The 21,422-nt window shown below is 42.4% G+C and overlaps 4 protein-coding genes across 4 annotated transcripts; 3 read left to right on the forward strand and 1 right to left on the reverse strand.

Moving 5' to 3' along the window:
• Window positions 1-1,135: 1,135 nt before the first annotated feature.
• Window positions 1,136-2,300, forward strand: O0I10_012667 (uncharacterized protein; the record flags this gene model as incomplete). Its single annotated transcript, XM_058492558.1, has 3 exons — window positions 1,136-1,872; window positions 1,967-2,045; window positions 2,100-2,300. 3 exons carry the CDS (start codon window positions 1,136-1,138, stop codon window positions 2,298-2,300), a joined length of 1,017 nt encoding a protein of 338 aa, XP_058336671.1.
• Window positions 2,301-2,421: 121 nt separating this feature from the next.
• On the reverse strand, window positions 2,422-5,253 carry O0I10_012668 (uncharacterized protein; the record flags this gene model as incomplete). The annotated part of the gene is made up of 14 exons (XM_058492559.1): window positions 2,422-2,675; window positions 2,733-2,898; window positions 2,958-3,081; window positions 3,157-3,236; window positions 3,293-3,544; window positions 3,600-3,773; window positions 3,829-3,968; window positions 4,014-4,065; window positions 4,117-4,501; window positions 4,567-4,628; window positions 4,679-4,813; window positions 4,877-4,923; window positions 4,986-5,114; window positions 5,172-5,253. 14 exons carry the CDS (start codon window positions 5,251-5,253, stop codon window positions 2,422-2,424), a joined length of 2,082 nt encoding a protein of 693 aa, XP_058336672.1.
• A 1,065-nt stretch (window positions 5,254-6,318) lies between these two features.
• O0I10_012669 (uncharacterized protein) lies at window positions 6,319-15,681 on the forward strand (the record flags this gene model as incomplete). Its single annotated transcript, XM_058492560.1, has 27 exons — window positions 6,319-7,154; window positions 7,215-7,299; window positions 7,359-8,084; window positions 8,147-8,219; window positions 8,287-9,195; window positions 9,257-9,444; window positions 9,504-9,655; window positions 9,712-9,759; window positions 9,816-9,959; window positions 10,020-10,204; window positions 10,266-10,744; window positions 10,800-11,189; window positions 11,273-11,930; window positions 11,987-12,351; window positions 12,405-12,436; window positions 12,484-13,135; window positions 13,194-13,289; window positions 13,344-13,580; window positions 13,638-13,816; window positions 13,874-13,933; window positions 13,991-14,414; window positions 14,475-14,672; window positions 14,732-14,865; window positions 14,927-15,093; window positions 15,155-15,187; window positions 15,244-15,334; window positions 15,390-15,681. 27 exons carry the CDS (start codon window positions 6,319-6,321, stop codon window positions 15,679-15,681), a joined length of 7,833 nt encoding a protein of 2,610 aa, XP_058336673.1.
• Window positions 15,682-16,268: 587 nt separating this feature from the next.
• On the forward strand, window positions 16,269-17,644 carry O0I10_012670 (uncharacterized protein; the record flags this gene model as incomplete). Its single annotated transcript, XM_058492561.1, has 3 exons — window positions 16,269-16,452; window positions 16,504-17,409; window positions 17,469-17,644. 3 exons carry the CDS (start codon window positions 16,269-16,271, stop codon window positions 17,642-17,644), a joined length of 1,266 nt encoding a protein of 421 aa, XP_058336674.1.
• Between the last annotated feature and the right edge of the window lie 3,778 nt (window positions 17,645-21,422).

Genomic DNA, 21,422 nt, shown 5'->3' on the forward strand with positions numbered 1-21,422 from the left:
ACCTTCTGATTAATAAAGTCAACACTTAAATACAAAAAAAAAAAAAAAAAGAGAAAAAATTCGCTCGTGTGGGGTAAAGGGGCATGTTTCATATCTTCTCTGATCGACTTGTGTCACTAACCAAAGTTGTAGAACAAGGGTGCTTTACTAGTTGAGTTTTCAATTTGAAGGGTGGTTGACGTGTAGAATGCGGAGAAAAGCGTAACAGAAGTCTATGTGAAAAAGATCACGTGTTCAAGAGGTTCATAAACTTGGGTAACTAATGAAAGGTGTAGAACAAGGGTGGTTTTCTAGTCGAGTTTTCAATTTGAAGGTAGTTTGACAAGTAGAATGCTGAGAAAAGAGCAAAAGACCCATAGAAGATTACATGCCAGAGGTCTCGTGATCAAGAGGTACAGGACTGCAAGATCTCGTCAAGATCTCGTCTCGCGAGAAATTATGCCGACCCCTGCACTGGTTCTGGGTGGCAATACGCAAGGTAATATTACGTGCTAGAGTGATAAGCATTTTCTTAGCATCATCTGTTTTTATAGATACGACGATCCAAACAGTACTAACGTCGCAGGCCGTTATCTCAACTGTTTGGACCTATTCAAGTGCAACTATCCAAGACCCAACCACCTCTTGCAAACGATTGTCCTTCTTCGGCCCATCATGCCAATCCTACTGTTGCCTTCGACTGAATGGCGAGTCCATGACGTGTGCACCCTACGACAACACACTCCTTTCTGATATTACAAATTCTCTTGCACTCTCCTGGGCCACAGCCCAAGCGTAATAGCAGCTGCCTCCAAGGTCTTTACTCCATTGTCTCAAGTTGCTTGCAGCTTTTTTACGTGAACAGCAGATAGCCATTATATAGAACCAACTTTATTTACGTGTAGGAACTTGATCATAACGTACTAAAAGAATGTTATTGTTCAGATCACACGGACACCAAAGATAAGGTGCTCTTTGGCATTGGCTTGGTGACTGGGATGAGGGGTTCGAGGGAATAATTCCTGAAAGAACTGGCCAATGTGTGCAAGGCGGTGTCAATAGCCTGCTCCAAGTTTCGCGGGGTCGGAGAAAGCTTACCCTTCTGCTGGAGTTTGGAAGATTGAATAAGTGTAAACTCGTTCTGGTACGCGCACACATGGATTCGGACGAGCAGAGCGCAATTTTCAAGCAAAAGTACCTCGCAAGAGGACAAGGGGATGCAGCTACCAAGGATTACATTGCTCGAAAGTACCTTTCGTCGTCAAGCAGTCAATTACAGAAGAAGAAAAAGAAATCCAGAACAATGATTCAGAAAGGAAATCTGGATATCTTCGACGAAGATGTTGCTGATTGGAAGAATACGGAATCAACAACTGATGGCAAAAGGAAGAAACGACCACGTGAGCAACATCAACTGGGTGACTTCAACTCTACGGGCAGTGTCAGCTACAACAAAGGAATACCCTCAACAGCTGTTGACAGTTGGCAGTTGATACGGGAAGAAGACCAAGAGGATTTAGAAGATGAACAACCTGTTATCGTTACGGAGGATGCATCCTCTTCTCGACCAAAAATGACGAGCGGACAGAAAGCGGGTTTACTGAAAAGCGAAGAACTCAAGCATGAAGCGATCAAGGCCAAGATTGCAGAGCAACGCATGATCGAGAAACTAAAAGAGGGAGACTCAGGACGTTTTGCTGATACAGTTCGTCGTGATGAAACTGGTCGTGTCATCGATCCAAAAGTTAAGAAGGCGAAAGAAGCACAAGCGAGAAAGGATGCCATGGAAAAAGAAGAGCAGCGGATGGAATGGGGAAAAGGGTTGGTTCAACGGAGCGAAGTGCAAAAAAAGTCGCAACAACTTGCAGAAGAGAAAGACAAACCGCTAGCCAGGTAACTGTTTATTTCTTCAACGGACGTAGTATGATGCACACAATTCGTTGGTTGGTACCAGCCGTAAGAATTAACACATGGAATGAATTATTAGATACGTGGATGATTTAGAATACAATCAAGGGCTAAAAGACACGCAACGATGGAATGATCCGGCTGCAGGATTCTTGACGGTAAACCTGACAATCTTGTAATGAATATGAACTTGACATGTGTTGTATTTACAGAGTCGAAGCCGGTCGACGACAAATTTGGTTCGCCCTACTTACAAAGGCTCATGGAAGCCAAATCGATATATGATTCAGCCTGGATATCGATGGGACGGCGTCGATCGCTCCAATGGTTTTGAAGACCATTTTCTATTAAACTTAAACCAGAAACAAGCACGGGCAGTCGAAGCGCATGCGTGGTCGACCGAGGATATGTAGCAATACAGGGAATTGGCTGTTAGCATAATGAAAGCAACTACATTAGTAAATTCTATATGCTTATGTCCATATGCACAAGAAGAAACTGTAAAAGCTCAAACTATGAACGCTACCGCAGCTTTTAGAAAGTGTTCCGGAATTTCTTTATTTCTACCATGACCGTTTGGACTCCTACTGGCTGCACACCGCCTACAACGCGCTGTTCTAATAAATCCAAAAATTTGGTGTAGTAGACTATCAATTGACCTAACACTGCGTGTAATACTGCAGTCCCATTCTTGAAGTTCGAGAAATATTGAATAACCGAAGCATTGATAGATGTCAAGGATTGACGCCAGGTCTGTGCAAAATGATGAGAGATCCTCTGCAAGTCATCTATTGTGATCGTAGGGTCAATACAGCTCTTCGGCAAATATATTGGATGTTTCTTGCCTGTCTCCGTCTGCATCACCGTATCTGATTGTTCATTAAGTTTGACGCACGCCATCATCTGCCCAAAGTACGGTTTCAGCTGTTCATCGACAAATGCTCCCGTATGCAAGGATAAAAGTTGCTGAACGTGTTCTAGTTCATGTTCCAATGCTCTGTTTTGAGTTTCCTAAGGAATACTAGATAAGTATTTGATTGAGTGATAAAGTAGTCTACGGCGTCTGTTACCTGAAACACAGATGCAATCACATCGTAGTTATTGATTAAGAACGCTATCCGACGTGGACCTTCAGTAAACTCATTGGCCATCCGAGATAGTAAGCCCTCGAATTCGTTCCTCAATTTATGAATGCTATGAATAAATAAAAGGAGTACATCATTTTAGTGTAAACGAGTGATGCATACAACAACTAATTGTTTGATTTACCTATTAGTCAATATGGCATCATCATAGCCTTCATTTAGAACCAAAAGCGATGCTGCAAATTCGGCATATCGTCTAGTAATCTAATGCCAAGCATTAATGAGAACGCGAAATTTCGACGCTGCATGCACATACATACATAGTGTGGATGGATATCCTTGATTGAATTCAAAATTGCCTTTGTATTTGCCATGCGCTTCAAGCTTTCCACATGAAGTGTCATGACATGTTGAAACCGTGGCCATAGGATCATATTCGTTGAATTGGTATATCTCTCTAGAGCCGGCACTCGTCGTCGTTGTAATTCCAAAGCCAGCTGTGTATTGATACGAATACAGAGCAGAATACCTACGGCATCATAGGAGTTTTCAATATAATTCTTGGTAAAGTCCTTCACAGCCAAATAGATGAGTAATGGAGGCAAGTGAATCAAGCAATACTCTTACCTCTCCGACCTTCTCTGTAGGCTGGAAGATCTCTTGGAACATCATCTTTGCAATGTCAGCTGATTTTTTTGTATCACATGAAGAAAAGAACTCATGAATGAAAAGGTATTCTGAGCTTGCGTTGTCGATCAAGGTAAGGTTGAAACTTCGAAAGAGTTGTTCAAACTGATATCTCTACTCCTAAGTTTAGCAACAAAGCACAGAAACAGACTGACAACTATTTTCCTACCTGCTCTTTATCCTCTGCTATATGTACCAAGATTACGCCTTGGTCTTGCATCCGTAACGCTTCGATACGGTCACCCAAAGAGAACACGTTGGCTTTATCTTTTAGGGAGAGCTTGCTGCCACTGAATAATCCACCTATTACTACATGAATTAGGTTATTATTGTAACGTACTATTTTCAGCTTACCTTTTCGCCCATGCTCTTCGCCGATAAGATCGGATTTATCGGCAGTAATAGTCTATTGACAAAGTATATCAATGAAGGAAATCATCTTAGATTCTCATACTACCTGTAGCTTATTCAAGCCTTTGCTATATCGTTCAAAATGGTTATGAAAATACCAACGTAATGCGTTGATGTAAGTTTGCCGTATCTCGGTTGCTGCGTCTTGGTGACGTTCCAACACAAATTGATGTAGCGCTTTGTACTTCAGAAAGACCGATTGTTGCATAATTTGGACGTTGGTATTCGGTACAAGCAACGCATGAATTCTTTCAATAAAGAAATCTCGGATTGTCCCTGCAGCTTTCAGACGTAATTTCTCCAATTCGGGTCCTACGTTGCGTAAAGCTTTGATAGGCTTGTTTTGGTTGGCTTTCGCAAAACGCATCTGTCGATTCACACTTAAGAGGTATTGCAGCCACATTTCGTCGATCTGGCCTTCTGTGATTTTCCTACGTGTCCATCAACCCTTGTTCAATATCGGATGAGCTGCAGAAACCATACACTTTGTACGTACTTTACGCTATCCGGCGAGATCACCATTCCTTGTAGCGCTTTACCGAGTTTGCTCTCCACAGCCTTACCGAAAAAGATGAATATTAAATTAGACATGTTGTTATAACACGTACCTTCCGATTTTTGAGTTTGATATTCATATGGGAAGAGTGCTCTTGAAGACTTCGAATTTCACCGCTGATATTTCCAAGATCGCTCTGAAATACACTTAATAGCTCCTCCATCCGTCTGAGAGTATCATCACATGACTATACATATGAACATTAGCAAACCGAAATCTTTTAGCTGGTTATATGATATGATGAATTTACTTGGATCTCAGAATGCAAATTGAGGAATGAATGAAGATGCAATGTATCTAATAGCGCCATCAAAGTTTTATCAGCCGCTAGCATGTACATCAGCATGGGTGACACTTACGATCATTTTCAATGTCTCGCTGCACTTCACTGCGTTCGTGCTCAATCTGTTGCGCATATTCTCTTAAATCCATGCCTTGCTCAAGCGCTTGTCGTACAAACTCGTCTTCTTTAAAGGCTGAGATGTGGTCTACTGACTGCAATGAATTGATGAACATCACTTATTCAGTCCTGCCCTCCCGGGTACCATCAACTTGGTCGCATGTCACGTGTGCAAATTCATTATCATTATTGTCCAAACCATCCTCGCTTGACAAGAAAGGTGACATATGATCCTAAAATAATATGGCATCTTGGCATTAATATCGCGAGGATAAATGCGATAACGTATTCTCTCACCTTATCCCTAGGGTCTTGTTGGAGGAGCAAGTCAACTTCGTCAAGTGTGGTTGAAATCTTTGGATGAGGTGGAGATGGCAGAACGCTGCTATTGTCATCTTGTGCCGATTCGGTAATATTCGACGATAATTTTTTTTCAGACATTATCGACGTAGTGTTATAGTTGAAGGTCACCACAAAAGTTGTCGACGTTGGAAGAGTTTCCCATACAGTGGAAAGAAATTAGCGGAATACAAGTTTGAGGATCCGTGATACGGACGCAGGTAGCTTAGGGATTAACTAGGTGAGTGACATTTAACAACACTTGTCGGAGGTGCAAAGTTTAGTAAAGTGCCACAATCCTCGCACTGATTATTTCCTCCATCGTGCTTCCGATTACATGTCGTTCCTCTCGTTGTACATCCGTGTTGTATCGTGCCTCTGATTACATGCCGTTCCTTTCACCATAGGGCCTAACACAAATGCATACAGCCAGATGGGTAAGTTGCAAGAGTGATGAGTGCATTTCTAATCATGCCTGAGCGCTCCAATGTAAAGGATGTGATTGGGCATCTCAGGGATATCGGGGTCAAGTGCTAAAATGATGAAGGGATGTCGTACACCGAGCAATGCCTGTGATTTATCCCATCGCCTGTATATTATCATGACTTTATCATCATATGCTTTAGAGGGTCTCAATTCCCAAACTCTCGGCCACAATCATGTAATTCGTAAAATCGCAGTGGCCTGTACATCCATCACAAGCACATTCTTTAGTCTCAGCCAGCTTCTCCCTTTATATGATCACAGAAATACCCATGCCCATAGCAAATGACTGTACTTCCAACATCAGCTCGATGTATTGACGGAGTTTATAATCACGTGACCATCGCCTTGTTCCATTTTGCCGACGAGCCTTTACATGCCAAAAAAAGATTCACCATATTTGGTATCTCGTTTGCACCAAACTCTACTTTTCTCCATTTTATTGCTGTCGGCTGTTGACTATATTATCAATGGCAAGAAGCAAGGAGCAGTTTCTGTGTCTTGGCGATGAGATTTGTTTCTTCGACGAGGATGGCAATGCACTAAGTGTGGAAGATCCACTCGAGACGAGAGCCTGTGCCCGACGAGTGGGAGCACCATTGTTAACCGAGCAGCAACGACAACAACAAGATCAAACACTGCCTTTGGAAGCTATTGGAACGCGCATTTTTCGTATTGAACCACAACAATCCTACTCGGAGCGACGTGCTTTGGAACAATTTATTGGAAGCGAGGATGAACGAGACAGCTTGTATTATGAAGGATCACCTGATGAGCTTATTGAATTAAGTGTGCTGGAAGCCAAAGCAGCCAAGGAACGAGCACAGAACGAGACCGAGCGGCGGCGTGTGCATGGCAATGCGGTCTTGTATGGCGAGGTGGTGCAGTTGTACAATGCTCATTTTAAAAAGTACCTGACAGTGACTGGTAAACCATGCCGTTCGGATGCTTCCCACTTGCAAGTCAATCTCTCGAATGAAGTTGTTGGATACTTTCGTATTGTGCCACGCTATCGAATTCGTGTGGATGGTGAACCTGTACGACTGGGTGATACGGTGGCTTTACAATGCCTTCGTCCTGAGGGATTTCTTAATGTTGGATCACGAGTACTGCATTCATCCGCCTTTAATACGGACTATTATGAGGTTTATACACATACTCGAATCGCATCTTGGACGTTTCGATGTCATCGATCCGCACGTGCTGGTCATGATCCGGAAGCTGCAAAGTACATCAATTCTGCTCAATACATCCGATTCTATCATAAAGAAATGGAAGCCTATTTGGAATCTCCTGTTTTGCAGAGGTAAGATATTATCAATCGCAATGAATGGGTTCAATCACTAATATGTATGTCCTTAATCAGGGACAAACATGGTGTGCGTTTACGTAAGCATATCATTAATCCACTTGATCCCAAAGAGAGTGATTCGCCATTGGCATTTTGGGAGGTAAAAAAAGCATGTGTTAATTGTGTAACCAGACTATGTGCTTATTTCATGCAATCTAGATTGAGAACGTGAACCCTTCTGATGGATCAAAAATTCAATGGAAGAAGCCTATTCGTATTCGACATGCTGCGTCACGTGCATATCTTCATATTGATCCCAACAGTGTTAGCATCGACATGAATACACAGAAGATCTCCTATTCTTTTCGTCTTATAAGAAATCCACGCTGTATCGATGGCAACGATGGTACTCTTTTCAAATTTGTACCTGTCTCGGATCCCTCTCGATCAGGTGTCCCATTTGGTTCTTATGTCCGTATTCAACACGTTCTGACAAAATGTTGGATGCATGCTGCCACAGAAACTGAGCTGAGATCATCGTCACTTTCACCTACTCCTGTTGCACTTACCTTAACTCCGGATCCTACGGATACAACCAATAATAGTCAACCATCACTCTCACAGCAGCATCAACAACAACAGCAACAGCAACCAACCCGATTCTTCTCCACCGATTCTTCATCTGCAGATGATCAGATACAATCCTCAACCTCGGCAACCGGTTCTCCAATATCCAAGATATCGGCTTCGCAAGAATTTCACTATCACGACTGCTTCTCCATCACCCTTGTAGACAATCAACTCTCGGATACATTTAATATTGTCAATGAACTGCTTCCACAATTGCAATGCTTTTTAATGCAAAGCAGACCTGTTTCAGATGACACGATCAGTAGCCGATTCCCTATATCAGACGAAGAGCACATTCTGATCACTGATATCCTGGTATGGTGCAAACACATTTTTCAATTACATATCAAGATTAATCGATATCATATTATTCGTAGCAAATACTCATTGAATTTTGCACTGACAGCCGTGAGCTTGATCCAGCATTGCGTAATGGCTTGCCTATTAAATGTAAATAAGGAACATGTACTCGATAATGTATATGTATATATATGTATATTAAACCTTGTTTATATAGACCATCAATCATTATTACGCGATATTGGGATCATTGAAACTATTATTGCCATGATCCGCGTTCCATTCGATCTATCCAAGCGATATGAGACACGTGCATCTCTTCAATGTGGTCCCAGTCACCAGCCTCAACATCAAACCGAACACGCTGTTTCTGTCGGAGGCTTATTGGACAATAGTGAGCCGCACCTCAAATCAATAGTCTCACTTTGCTACAATCTGCTACGTGTGTTTCTGATTAGCGGTGGCGAAGACGATGATTACAACGACCCAAGCAATGTGGTAGAAAACCAATGGCACGTGATCCATGTTGCTGGTGATACAGGGGTGGAGCTGTTTATGCGCCATCTTACATGTGGAGTTGGTGCGACTGACCTTTTGGTGCGTTTGATCTCCAATAATTCGGGCATTGTCGATTTTCTGTGTAACATGCGACCTCAACACAATACAGTGGGTATTTTAATCGATCAAGCCTTTGACAAGTCACGTCGCATGATGGGCGATTGGAGTGGCGATGAGGACCAGTATGAAGCTGCTAGCAGTATTGAACTCTTGAGCACTCTTTGTCGAAATGACGCTCTCACACAACATCATAACTACATTGCAACCCGCGTATTTGATCCATCATTTCTCTTGGAAACACGTATGGAAGATGGAAGAGTGCGAGTACGCATCCTGGACCAAGATGATGAAGCCTGGCATAGCTTGACCGATTTAGTAATGGATAAGCCAGCATTGTCGAACATGTTACACAGCATCCTGCAGCTGATATGTTCAGTATCACTTGGCGCTACCCCTAAAGTAGTGGATTATGCTCGACAGTGTATTCCTAAGGATATTTGTCTCAAGTGCCTTGGAGATATCACATTACCTGATCGCATTCGAGCGAAGTTTTGTGACCTTTTGAGAGGTAATGGGCAATAAGTTCACGTCTTTGTAGTATGCTAACTCTAAGTTACTATCATATTCAGTACTTTATATTGATGTCCAACCATTCAGCAATGTTATTCTCTCGGACTTTTCCATGGAGTATGAGAAACTTGATGACTCAGATGATTATCCAGGCTGTGGTATCGGTCACTCCGAGAGTGATACTCCCAAGTTTTTTGAACGGCTAAAGCATTGGCTATTGGTGTTTCTAGATGACAAATGCCATCAGGTAAACTAGCAGCATAATTATTATATCTCTCGATTAATTGATATGATGTCTTCTTGTAGTTTACAGCGAATCGAGATGAAGTTGAATTTCTTGGTTCCACTCTCAAGATGGTGCAAACACAATTGCGACTTGGGTTCTTTACTGACGCAGGCGATATGAAACGGCTTTTTCGAGCCTTAATTCTTGTTTTGGATGGGCGTACAGACGCAAGGTATGGAGAAATTTCGTAGGTGGCAGAAATTGGATTAATAGTATTATCCGTTTTAGGAACGAGGAACATCTCAAATCAATCAAATCGGACGCGGCACGTCGTTGGTATGCTGCTGTATGAAGCTGAGAAAGCAATGTTCTAACACACATCATAATTTAAGGAAAGAGCGATTTAACCTTACCGAAGAGACCCAGCCTGTAATGAATACCAAGATTCTGATTTTAGAAATCTTTGATCTCATATACGACTTACGACTTCGCGTGCGTATGAACAAGCTAGCTTTCAAGTGGAAGAACATGGAGACGTGAGTATGGTGTCCTGGTTAACATATCTTCATGCTCTAATTATATCCATGTGCATGTAGCCAAGTCGATAATCAGCTACAGCATTCGCCACGACTTGTGTTGACACAGATTTTCCAGGATACGATGTTACGGCAACGAGAAAACAGCTTGATGCCAATTCTCAAGGATATCTTAAAGTATAAGTATGCTCCTTTAAAGCGGATTGCAGCCATTGTCATGCATAGAATCTACAATGACTCTGAAGGTATATACATATATCACATGATAGCGTTAGGCGGGATTTTACTTACGTATATGAATAATAGACATGTTCAATAAGGCACCACAGGTTTTGCTTTTGAGCCAACCTCAGCAAGTCTTTGTTTACCATGGTGTGAAGAAACGATTGACTCAATTACGGTCCCTGTTATTTGGCGGAGAGCAGTTGGAACCCAACCAGTTACAGAGCATTGATCACATTCTTTACGACTTTATTGATCTATTCCGTGGCAAGACAATTGACTATGATGGTACTATGGTGGATCTTGAGGATAGTGACGCCAGTCAACGTAATGTGTACAGCAAAATATTTACCAACCTGAATGCCCACGCCATTGTCATCGAGTTATTGCTCAGTCTAAAAGCGGTTGACAAGAAACATGCAGGCTCGGCATCATCCGTGCCATCATCGCTTGATGGGTCTGACGAGGATTATAACAACGATCATGAGATGGTGCGTATCAATGTTCTCAAAACATGCCTCGAGTTTTTGCAAGAATTGATCAAGCAGGATAAGGATTTGCAGGTAACATAAATATTTCATGGTGTATTCCTCTATGTTACTGATGGGTATGCTATAGAGTCAGTTGGTGCTTTCTAATGTGGACTTGCTTCTCGATATTGGAGGAATACACCCTACATTAGCCCGGTCGCTGTACAATATCTTTGGAAACAATTTATACATTAGTATACGTATTAAGGAGAGGCACATCAAAAGAATCCTTGAACAATCACATGGCATACAGAGTGAATACCTGCATCTCCTCACTGCACTTATCAAGGCTCAAGGAAAACTTCTTAAAAAGCACCAGGATTGTGTTATGCGACTGATTATGGATAATCGGGAATTCTATGTGCCTTTCAAATCACCGAGTGAACTTGTTGCCAGCAAGCAGTATAATGACTATTATGTGGCATTGGTTGATCTATTGGCTGTTTGTGGCCAAGGAGATAATGCATTTGGGCAATCAGTAAGTCTCTTTTTCTTTTGGACGTGATATTCCATGCTCCTTCTCGGACTCATGCATGCTGACTTTTGTACAATGTCCTTTAGTTTGCTCGTACTATATTTTGCATTCATGACGTTTTCATCATTATCAAGGATGATGATGTGCATCTATCACTCAAAGCTTCCATGCTACGATTCCTTGCCTCGACCTATCTCGACAATCCTGATGTACTATCCCACATATCAAACAGCGACGACCAGTGTATTCGCGCTTTGATGCAGTGGAGCTACGATGAAATGTCCGATTTTGTACGCAGCACAGAGCGCAACGATATGGAGACTGAGTACGTTTACAATGGGATTCTTGTGTTTTTACGCCCGCTGTTTGAGCACTCGCTGTCTGTTGAGATGACAGTGGATGAAATGTTATGCGTACTATGTCCTCGGTTGATTGATAAGGCAGTGGAGTTAATGACGGTACCTGGATGCAGTGGCAACGATGATGACACGGGTCGAAAGAGGTTGCAAACCACGCTTGCTTGTCTGGATAGTATGATTAACGTCGCCGGATTCCACGGTACTGTAATCGACCCCACTGAGCTGCGAAGCCGATTGCGTGCAGCTATGGTAGAACTCACCAACCAAACGAAGGCTTCAGTGCGACCACTGGATTCAATGAATGCCAAATTCCAAGGCTTTATTCGTGCATTGACGGCACACAAAGATGTCAAATCGCTTATGCAGACTGAGTTTAAACAATTAGGTAGGATATCGTTTATTGATTTTGCATGTCAGAATATTAACCTCATGCTGTTACAGGTTCCCATTTTAACTTGTCATCGCGAGGCTCTGACCAGGATGTCAAATCGCTTGTTGAATACTTATCCATGACCACCAATGTCAAGCATCATGATCCCCGGGAAGAATATCAAGTCGCGACTATCAATCTCCTGGAAGAGATACCACTTCAATACATCAGGGAACGATCTTCTATTTCACATTCCGATGATCCCGTACAATACGAAATACTTGAGAAGAAAAAGATCCATGCACAAAATACTTTGAACAGGCTTGGCTGTACACTGGTTGCCCAGAATCTACTGTCCTCTCCACGACGACAAATCTTTGAGGCTGCTTTGAAATTGCTGATTGCATTACTCGAAGGTGGCAATAAGAATGTTCAGGTACGTAAAAAAAAGGTTGCTAAAAGTACATGCTAATAGATGTGCCCTTATAGGACAATCTGGAGGACTATTTCTACAGTATTAGGTATGTCAAATTTGTTCGTAATTGATATATCTAAGTTTTCAATTTAGAGAGGAGCGATTCTTTTATTCGTTTCATCATCGCCTGCAGAGCGGTATTGCATCTCTCAAGGAAGCACAACAACATTTGCTTCGTGCTGCATACAAAATGAATCGCCAGCAATCAATTTTAGGATCCAATTTACCGACTAAAAGGCCTAATGGTATGGAAAGCATGATACCTGCTGCTGTCAGTAGCCGCCGTAAACAACAGCAACAGCAAGAACAGCAAGCGACCAACAAAAAGAAACGTCAGCATCAACGTCATCGATCTTCGCTTGACGTGACTCGGATGCATATGCGTAAACGGCTCCTAGGTCATCACCACCAAGTGAGCAAGAATGCTGAATCATCACCTATGGTGTATCAGAAGATATCGAACTTGATGGCGAGTGAGACAGCTGAATTTGGAACCACAAGCGAAGATTTTCAGGGCATGAAGGATACGATGCGCGCATTACAGTTGATGGTCGAAGGTCACAATATCAACTTGCAACTGTACTTGGCTCGCCAGCCTGACAATATCAAGAGTTTCAATATCGTGCAGGATGTAGTCGAGTATCTACATACGATTGTCCCGATATGCAACATTCAAAACGTGCGTCTAATTATCCAGGTCTTGGATACAATCACAGAATTGGCTCAAGGCTGCGTTGAAAACCAGGTACGATATATGGAGAAAGCGCCAAAGTTTCACCTTGCTTACAACAACGGGTTTTTAGCGGACCATCTTTGCAGGCAAAATTTTGAATCCTGCCAACACCATTTTGCGTGAACGCTATACCAATTGTCCTAGCACACTCATTGAGGAGCTCAAGGTGAGTTGTGAAGGGTTCTCACATGCATACGTTGTGTACTTACAGCTTACTTAGAGCAAAGTGGTGACATGTCTGCTAAGTTTACTGGAGGGCGGTATCGAAAACAGCGAATCCATTTTTCGAGAAATGTCAGGCTCTCTGGATTTGTCGGTGATTGTGCATAATATGAACGCCATCTACGACAAGAATGCCGATCAGATCAATGCGCCGCACGCCTATGAGAAACTCAACAGTGGGTTTCAATATTGTATTCTACTAATGACGCTCTGGCCTGCACTTGATGAAAACCAAGTAAGTTAAGGTGAAAAAGGTACTTACGAAATATTGAACTCATGGATGACGGCGCAGCGCACTATGCTCGACGGTAATCGTGCTTTTGAGTTTTTCCAGAGCCATACGGGGAAAATCGAGGTTGTCATGGAGAGCCATCAAGAGAAGCAGCTATCCCGTGTTCTGTTTCCTATTCCTGAAGTATGCAAGTACTTGCGTGAAGATACCAAGCAACGTTTCCTATGGAACGTAAAGCGGTAATTACATTCTTTTTCCATCATCACTATACACATTAATGTATATACGAAATTTAGAGATTCCCCATCTGCCAAGATTGAGGACTTTGTACAGTTATCTGACAACATTATATATGAGTAAGTCGGACATATGGTCATGAAAACAGATTTCTCATCACATACATGCGCATATAGAATCGAGAACCATGCTAAGGTAGCACGCAGCCAATACCTTTCATTCTTGACGGGCTACAGTACATGGTGGTGGCGTGCGTCGTATGGCGTAACGCTACTACTCAACCTGCTAATCCTCAGCTGTTCCGAAAGTATACTCATTGTTGACGGGGTGACCAGCGCCTATTGCAGTCGATTCAAGAACATGGCCCGTTTACTGTTGGGTACCTTTCATTTATTGTTCTGGACATTATCGACGGCCGAATTCTTTTTTATCGAGTTGCCAATTTTGGTGAACCGCCACAATACGGGGATCAAGGTATCTTCCACAGTGATAATGCAACCTGGTGCTCGCCAGGCAAATAGCACTACGAGTATCAGTGGAAGTAGCAGCAATATCACGTCGGCATTGCTAGGGAAGCTGTCACAGGCTACGGGTGGACTGGCAAGTATATCACGTCGATAGCATGGGGATATGGTGACCTGACCATTATTGTAACAATAGATGGATACACGGTTCATTGTAGCGAGTCTATGTGAGCACTCGTTCCTTTACCATTTGATCATGCTCGTTTTTTCTGTGTTTGGATTATATAATCCAGGTTTCTATTCGGTGCATCTTTTGGATTTTGCATTCCGTGATCGTATTTTGCAAGGTGTCATTGCCAGTATTACGCTGAATGTGAATTCTATCACGAGAACGGTATGCTATATCAATGTTTCATTTGGTATCACAGTATTTAACTGTACGATTGATTGTAGGGCTTGCTTGCTATTATTGTGGTATACATTCATAGTGTGATCGCCTATATGTTCTTCCGCTTTGAATTTGATATGACCAAAGGACTTCATTGCTCTACACTAACAAAGTGTTTTGTCACTGTACTATCTCATGGGTATGTGTGATCTTGGAGTCGTATGGTTTTCCTTGAACATTTCGCTGAGAGATAAACATAGTGTGCGGTCAGGAGGAGGTATTGGTGATATTCTCGAGCCAGATGCAGCAGAAGAACCCCGTGGATGGCGTACGGCATTTGAAATGTCCTTCTTTTTGCTGGTTGTCGTATTCTTGTTAAATGCTATCTTTGGTATTATTTTTGATACGTTCGGTCATCTTCGTGACGGTAAGTATACTTTGATGTCATATGCTCGAAGAAAAAAAAGAGAATTGATTGATTTATTTAGAGCGCTCTGCTGTGCAGCATGACATGAAAGATTGTAAGTGGTGGGAGAGGTGTATGAATGATAGGTTAGCTAATGCAAGATTTCATCAGCATGCTTCATCTGCAGCATACCCTCTGTTGAATTCCAACGTCATGCGAAAAAAGGATTTGATAACCATGTCAAACATGATCACAATATATGGTAAGGAATCATCACGAAGAGAAGATGCAACCCATATTTACATATCAATTTACAGGCAGTATTTGTTCTTTATGGTGCACCTGAAAAATAAGGACCGTACGGAATATACTGGCCCAGAATCGTACGTTTCTGAGTGTCTCAAGGAAGCCAACTACAGCTTCTTCCCCATCAACAGAGCCTTATGCCTGCACCAAAACGAGGATGATGATGGTGAACGTCTTGAAAAGCTAGAAGAATTGACACAATCACTTATCCAAAAAGTTAATGCTATGGAAGAGCATATTGAAAAGTTAGCAGAAACGCAGAGCCGTTCACGATCTAATAGCTTGATGTTGTCACCCATGTAAATACTTGCAAAAGGATTAAAGCGGGTAGAAATTTAGACAGTATTTCGAATGCGTCGTTATCATTTTGTGTGACAAACATGCCAGTAATATGAAACATGCGTATTTGCTCAAAAAGATTACAATACAATAATACAGAGGATAAATGGAGCATCAAAGAATGGATCCAGCCCATCATTATATAGTACGATGCTGTTATTATATAGATACGAAGGAGTAGTAGCAGCAGCACAGCACAATGGGTAATAGAATTAGAGAACATTTCAAAACGAGGAGAAAAGAGTGAATGATGGAGGCATTTATATTGAGTTATGGCAATAGACGTAGTTAAGTAATGCAGCACGAGATCAATAAGCAGGGTGCTATGCAACAATGATCGTCTTATATCCTTGTATGGACAAAGGTTGCACAATGCCTTACCCTTTTAGAGCAAAGGCGTGCGTACGCTTGAGCCAGCTTCTCCCACACACGCTCACATACACTTTGATTGCTTTATCCTTCGCTCTCTTCCTCTCTTTTCCTTGTTCACACACACGCATATATATTCAACCTTTCCCCTCACCTTTACTCCACTATTTTGACGCAAGCATATGACGTTGGACAGTAATTTCACCTTTGCCAACTCAGATGAGTACACGCAGTTATTGACTGAGCTACATGCCGACTATTGTCGGGATGAGCCAAAAGATGTGCTGCAGTACTGTGCCAACTTTTTCAACCGTAAACTTCAGGAACAGCGGGTTTTATTCCGAGAACAGCAAGGTCATGTGCAAGGTAAGAAAAGGAACATTGGTCAGTGGTGGCAGAGACACTAATATACAGCAGCTGGCGTGGATGAATGTCATCCTTTGTTTGCAGCAGACGACAGCGTTGGTGATGAGAAGCTAGAAGTTACTAGGACACAAGATCATTTGATGGATAGTGATCAAGACGATGAAGAGGATTATGACGAGGAATTGCATGATGATTTTGCCCCCGAACCACTTGCCGGAATACCCCCAGCTGCAGGCAACAATTACAGCCGTGATCGACGTACCTCTGTCAGTGCAGAATCAATGGCACCAACTCAAGGCAATGATTATGTTAAGCAAGTTATTCCAAAGTCAGATAGCCAACGTGAACGCATTCGTTCGAGTGTGGGCAACAACTTTTTATTCCGCAACTTGGACGAGGAGCAGTATGAGGACGTGGTGGATGCTATGGCTGAAAAACATGTGGCAAACGGTGATGTAGTCATTGAACAAGGTGCTGTAGGCGACTACTTTTATGTGGTGGAGCAAGGCACGTTGGATTGTCTTATAAGCAAAGGAGGTGCACCACCAGCAAAGGTGACAAGTTATGAAGCAGGTGGCAGCTTTGGCGAGTTGGCTCTAATGTACAATGCTCCACGTGCAGCCACCATTATTGCAACATCGGATGCTATTCTATGGGCTTTGGACCGTGTCACCTTTCGTACTATTTTAATGGAAAACACGTCTCGCAAACGCCGCATGTACGAGTCATTCCTAGAAGAAGTACCTCTGCTAAAATCGCTCGAGGAATACGAACGACACAAAATTGCCGATGCTCTTGATACAGTTTACTTTGAGCCTGGTCATCAAGTTGTTTGTGAAGGTGATGTAGGCGATCGTTTTTACATTATTGAATCTGGTGATGCCGCTGTCTATCGCCGTGGGTCAGATAATGACCAGCAACAAGTCAATACATTGTCCCGGGGCAACTATTTTGGAGGTAAATGCTTTTTTTCCCATACGCACGTCACGTGGGACAACGTGCTTACATCTTTATAGAACTTGCACTGCTTAATGATGCTCCACGTGTCGCTACAGTGGTTGCACAGAACCGTCTCAAATGTGCCAGCCTTGGCAAAAAAGCATTTACACGATTGCTGGGACCTGTGCTCGAGATTCTCAAACGCAATTCAGAAAATTATCACTCAATCATCAGCCAACAGGAATCACGATAGCTGTTTTCACCTCCCTTTTCAACACCAAAGCCTTTACAGCATTATAATATTCCATGTCTGTCATTCATCCACCGCACACCATCCACTATTTACGCACCATTCTCGCATTAGTGTAGGGTCACTCTTTACGCATCTTGTCTATTTGATATAACAGAATTGAAGTGCTTAGACTTGGCATTTTCAAAATCATAGCTTTGTGGCAGTGGTTGATTAGTGATCATGAATAGGCTGTTATGATCATTGACGCGAAAGGTGTCAACATTGGTGCAACTATTATGGTTTGGACGTGCATGCACAGTGTGTTGTGATGATTTTCGCGCGCTCACCATCGAAGCGATCCATACAGGCACATTAGTATGCATGGCTGGATTTTAGTCGTGTGCGTTTGACAGTCATTCTTTCATGTGGTGATCATTTTGCTTTTACAAGAGGTCTGAAGAGGTTTGAAGAGTCTGGAGAGGTCTGTATGAGATCCGAAGAGGTATGATGAGGTCTCCAAGAGGGTTGAAGAGATCTGAAGGGGTCTACAAGAGACTTGAAGAGGTTTACAACAGGTCTACGGAGGTCTTCAAGAGGTTCACAACAGGTCTACAAGAGGGTTGGAGAGGTCTGCATGAGGTCTACAAGAGGTTTACAACAGGTCTGCATGAGGTCTGAAGAGGTCTCCAGAGGTCTCCAGAGGTCTCCAGAGGTCTCCAGAGGTCTTCAAGAGGTTTACAAGAGGTCTGTATGAGGTCTGCTGAGGTCTGTATGTGATCCGAGAGTCTGAAGAGGTTTATAAGAGGTCTTCAAGAGATTAACAAGAGGTCTGGGAAGGTCTGTATGAGATCAAAAGAGGGTTACAGAGGTCTAAAAGAGGTTTGAAGGGGTCTACAAGAGGCTTGAAGAGGTCTATGAGGTCTGAAGAGGTCTGTCTGAGGTCTACAAGAGGTTTACAAGAGATTTGAAGAGGTCTGCTGAGGTCTGTTGTATGTGATCCGGGAGGTTTACAAGAGGTTCGAAGAGGTCTGAAGGAGTCTACAAGAGGTCCGAAGAGATTTAAAGAGGTCTACAAGAAGTCTGCAGAGGTCTGTATGTGATCCGAAGAGGTCTGAAGAGGTCTGAAGAGGTTTGAAGAGGTCTACAGAGGTCTTCAAGAGGTCTACAACAGGTATGTATGAGGTCTGAAGAGGTCTACGGAGGTCTGAAGAGGTTTACAAGAGGTCTGAAGAGGTCTACGGAAGTCTTCAAGAGGTTTTCAAGACGTCTGCATGAGGTTTGAAGAGGTCTACGGAGGTCTTCAAGAGGCTTACAATAGGTCTGCATGTCGTTTGAAGTGGTCTACGGAGGTCTTCAAGATGTTTACAACAGGTCTGCATGAGGTTTACAAGAGGTTTACAAGAGGTTTACAAGAGGTTTACAAGAGGTTTACAAGAGGTTTACAAGAAGTTTGAAGAGGTCTGGGTGGTGAATAGGGATAGAAAATAAAGTAATAAAGCAGCACAAAATATGAGTCTATCGTATATGGATGATTCAATTTGGGGTGATTGTAAACAACGACATCGTGACCATGAACATGAAGATGAAGAACTCGATTAAGAGAATCAATGACTTGGTGAAGTGGATGCTCTCTATCGATGTTCGGATGATGAAGAAGGTGAATGTTGATTTGTGGACGACGATCGAGTCACTGCTGCTGCTCCCTACGATGACGTTGGATTCGCTGCGTCTTTTGCTGATAATGCATCATTTAGGGCTGCAGTATTCATTGATCTTTGTCGTTTTTTCCTTCTCGCGCCCCTTATCTTTCTCTCTTTGGTCATAAACAAGTATTGCTTGTGATTTGACTCACAACACCGCTCGCTGTTGTATGTTGTATCCCACAATCCATATACGTACCAGGGCATGATGCAAGCCTAGATGCTCTGAACCCTTGAATGATACCTTACCAGCCTGCTTATATCAAATGATAGGTGCTCGCTTGAATCACCCATGTACCCACTTATTGTGTTAACAACCAGCTTCAGAGTACCACCAGTACTAATAGCAATCGATCTAGTGACTCTATGAATTAAAGACATTGTCTTAACACATGCTGCTTTGTGCCTTCGTTAATTGCATTCGAGAGAAATGAGCTATCTGTAACATTCGCATGTAATCAATAAGCCAATTTGCTTTGACCTATATCCATTTTTACTACCATTCTGATATCACTTGCCTTATTCTATCCTTCTTTTGCATTCATGTACATCGTTCTCGTGCCTCATCCTTGTATATGAACGACACAATTCCTTCATCGTCTTGATTATGCAGCTCATCTGATCGATGTTGTACTCTTGATCAATAATGGCGTCACCCCATATATAACCTTCATGTCAAACATCAGCCAATCCTCATGCCTTTTTTCAGATAATGTAGTTTGTTCACCATTGTTGCTTTTATTAACATTGGGCTAAATCGGTTGTGTAATGCCATGTAACCAGTAATCAAGTAAGCGACCCATATGAATAGAGCGGTGCTGGTAAAGTGTATTCTATGTCAGGGCCAAGTTGACAGCGTTAGCAAATGTTTCCAGCTCGAGTCATCTACGCAGTACGTCTTGACAATATTTACATTGCCAATACTTCGTTGAACCTTCTTCTCATATACAAGGATCGTCCCCCCAAAAAAGGATCGATAAAACATGCTTCACATCCATCAACGGCGTACTTCATCCTGGTGATGTTGCTGCTGTAGTCACTCATCCAATGGTTGATTCTCCATATCCACGTGACAAAGATATTACTCAAGTGAATCAGTGACATGCCATTGTCCTCTGCATCTCAATAGCTTTCTTCCTTGATGCCCACTTTACTGCTTCTGCTGCTCAAGATTAATATAGGATGCCCCATGTAAATAAAGATGTTGTATTCTATATCCAATGCAAGTCCAAAACGCCAAGAATTGCATGTAGCTTGCGGTTGCCTTTTACCTAGTTATACCTACCATAAAGGATCCATCAAGGAGCAAAGCCAAATGTCATTATTAGGCAGCAATGAGCACTTCAAGTGGTAAAGCAATGAAGTGAGCTACATAGATGAATGCATAAGTACCCTCATTTTGAATCACATAAAGGCTACTATGTGACTTACCAAAGACAATTGATGATGATATGCATACAAGTAGAAAGAAAGGGCGTATAATAGTGCTGGTGACAGCAGCCTTGTTTATATGTGAGTCGGGGGCGTGAGTATTGTTGTCATGATTGTTCGAACTGATAAAGTGGTCCCCTTGATGTAATTACTGGACATGCTGTAAACAATGGAGCCCTATACACTTATTTGAAGAGCTCCTTGGCGTTAGACATACGCTAGAACCTTAGATATTATTGCGTTTGAAGAAACACCAATGATCAATGGATGATCATCATTGCATGTCTTTGCATATGGATGAGAGCAGATGACCCAATAACACATTTCCCTAATGGTGGTATTTTAAGAAAGTGTAGCTTTTATTCTCCCGCCAACTATTAATTCGTTTAGGATATACGTTGTCATGCAGTGTAAGAGGAGTCGGACTGACGGGGAAGATGAATAGGTTACACATGTTGTTGACAGGTTGCACAAACGGATGGTGATGATAATCTTGGGCAATGTTAGTTCTTCATACACAAGCTATCGATTGATGAGAAAGCTATCCATGATGGCAGGGATAATTGCTTTATACACGCATACCATATTTGAGTATTTCTAGGTCCACATTGGATGCAGGATTACACATTGGATGTTCCAAGTTCAGGAGTTTGTTAGCTGCATAAAAC

Source organism: Lichtheimia ornata (genome assembly GCF_029851405.1).
Source record: "Lichtheimia ornata isolate CBS 291.66 chromosome Unknown scaffold00145, whole genome shotgun sequence".
NCBI lineage: Eukaryota > Fungi > Mucoromycota > Mucoromycetes > Mucorales > Lichtheimiaceae > Lichtheimia > Lichtheimia ornata.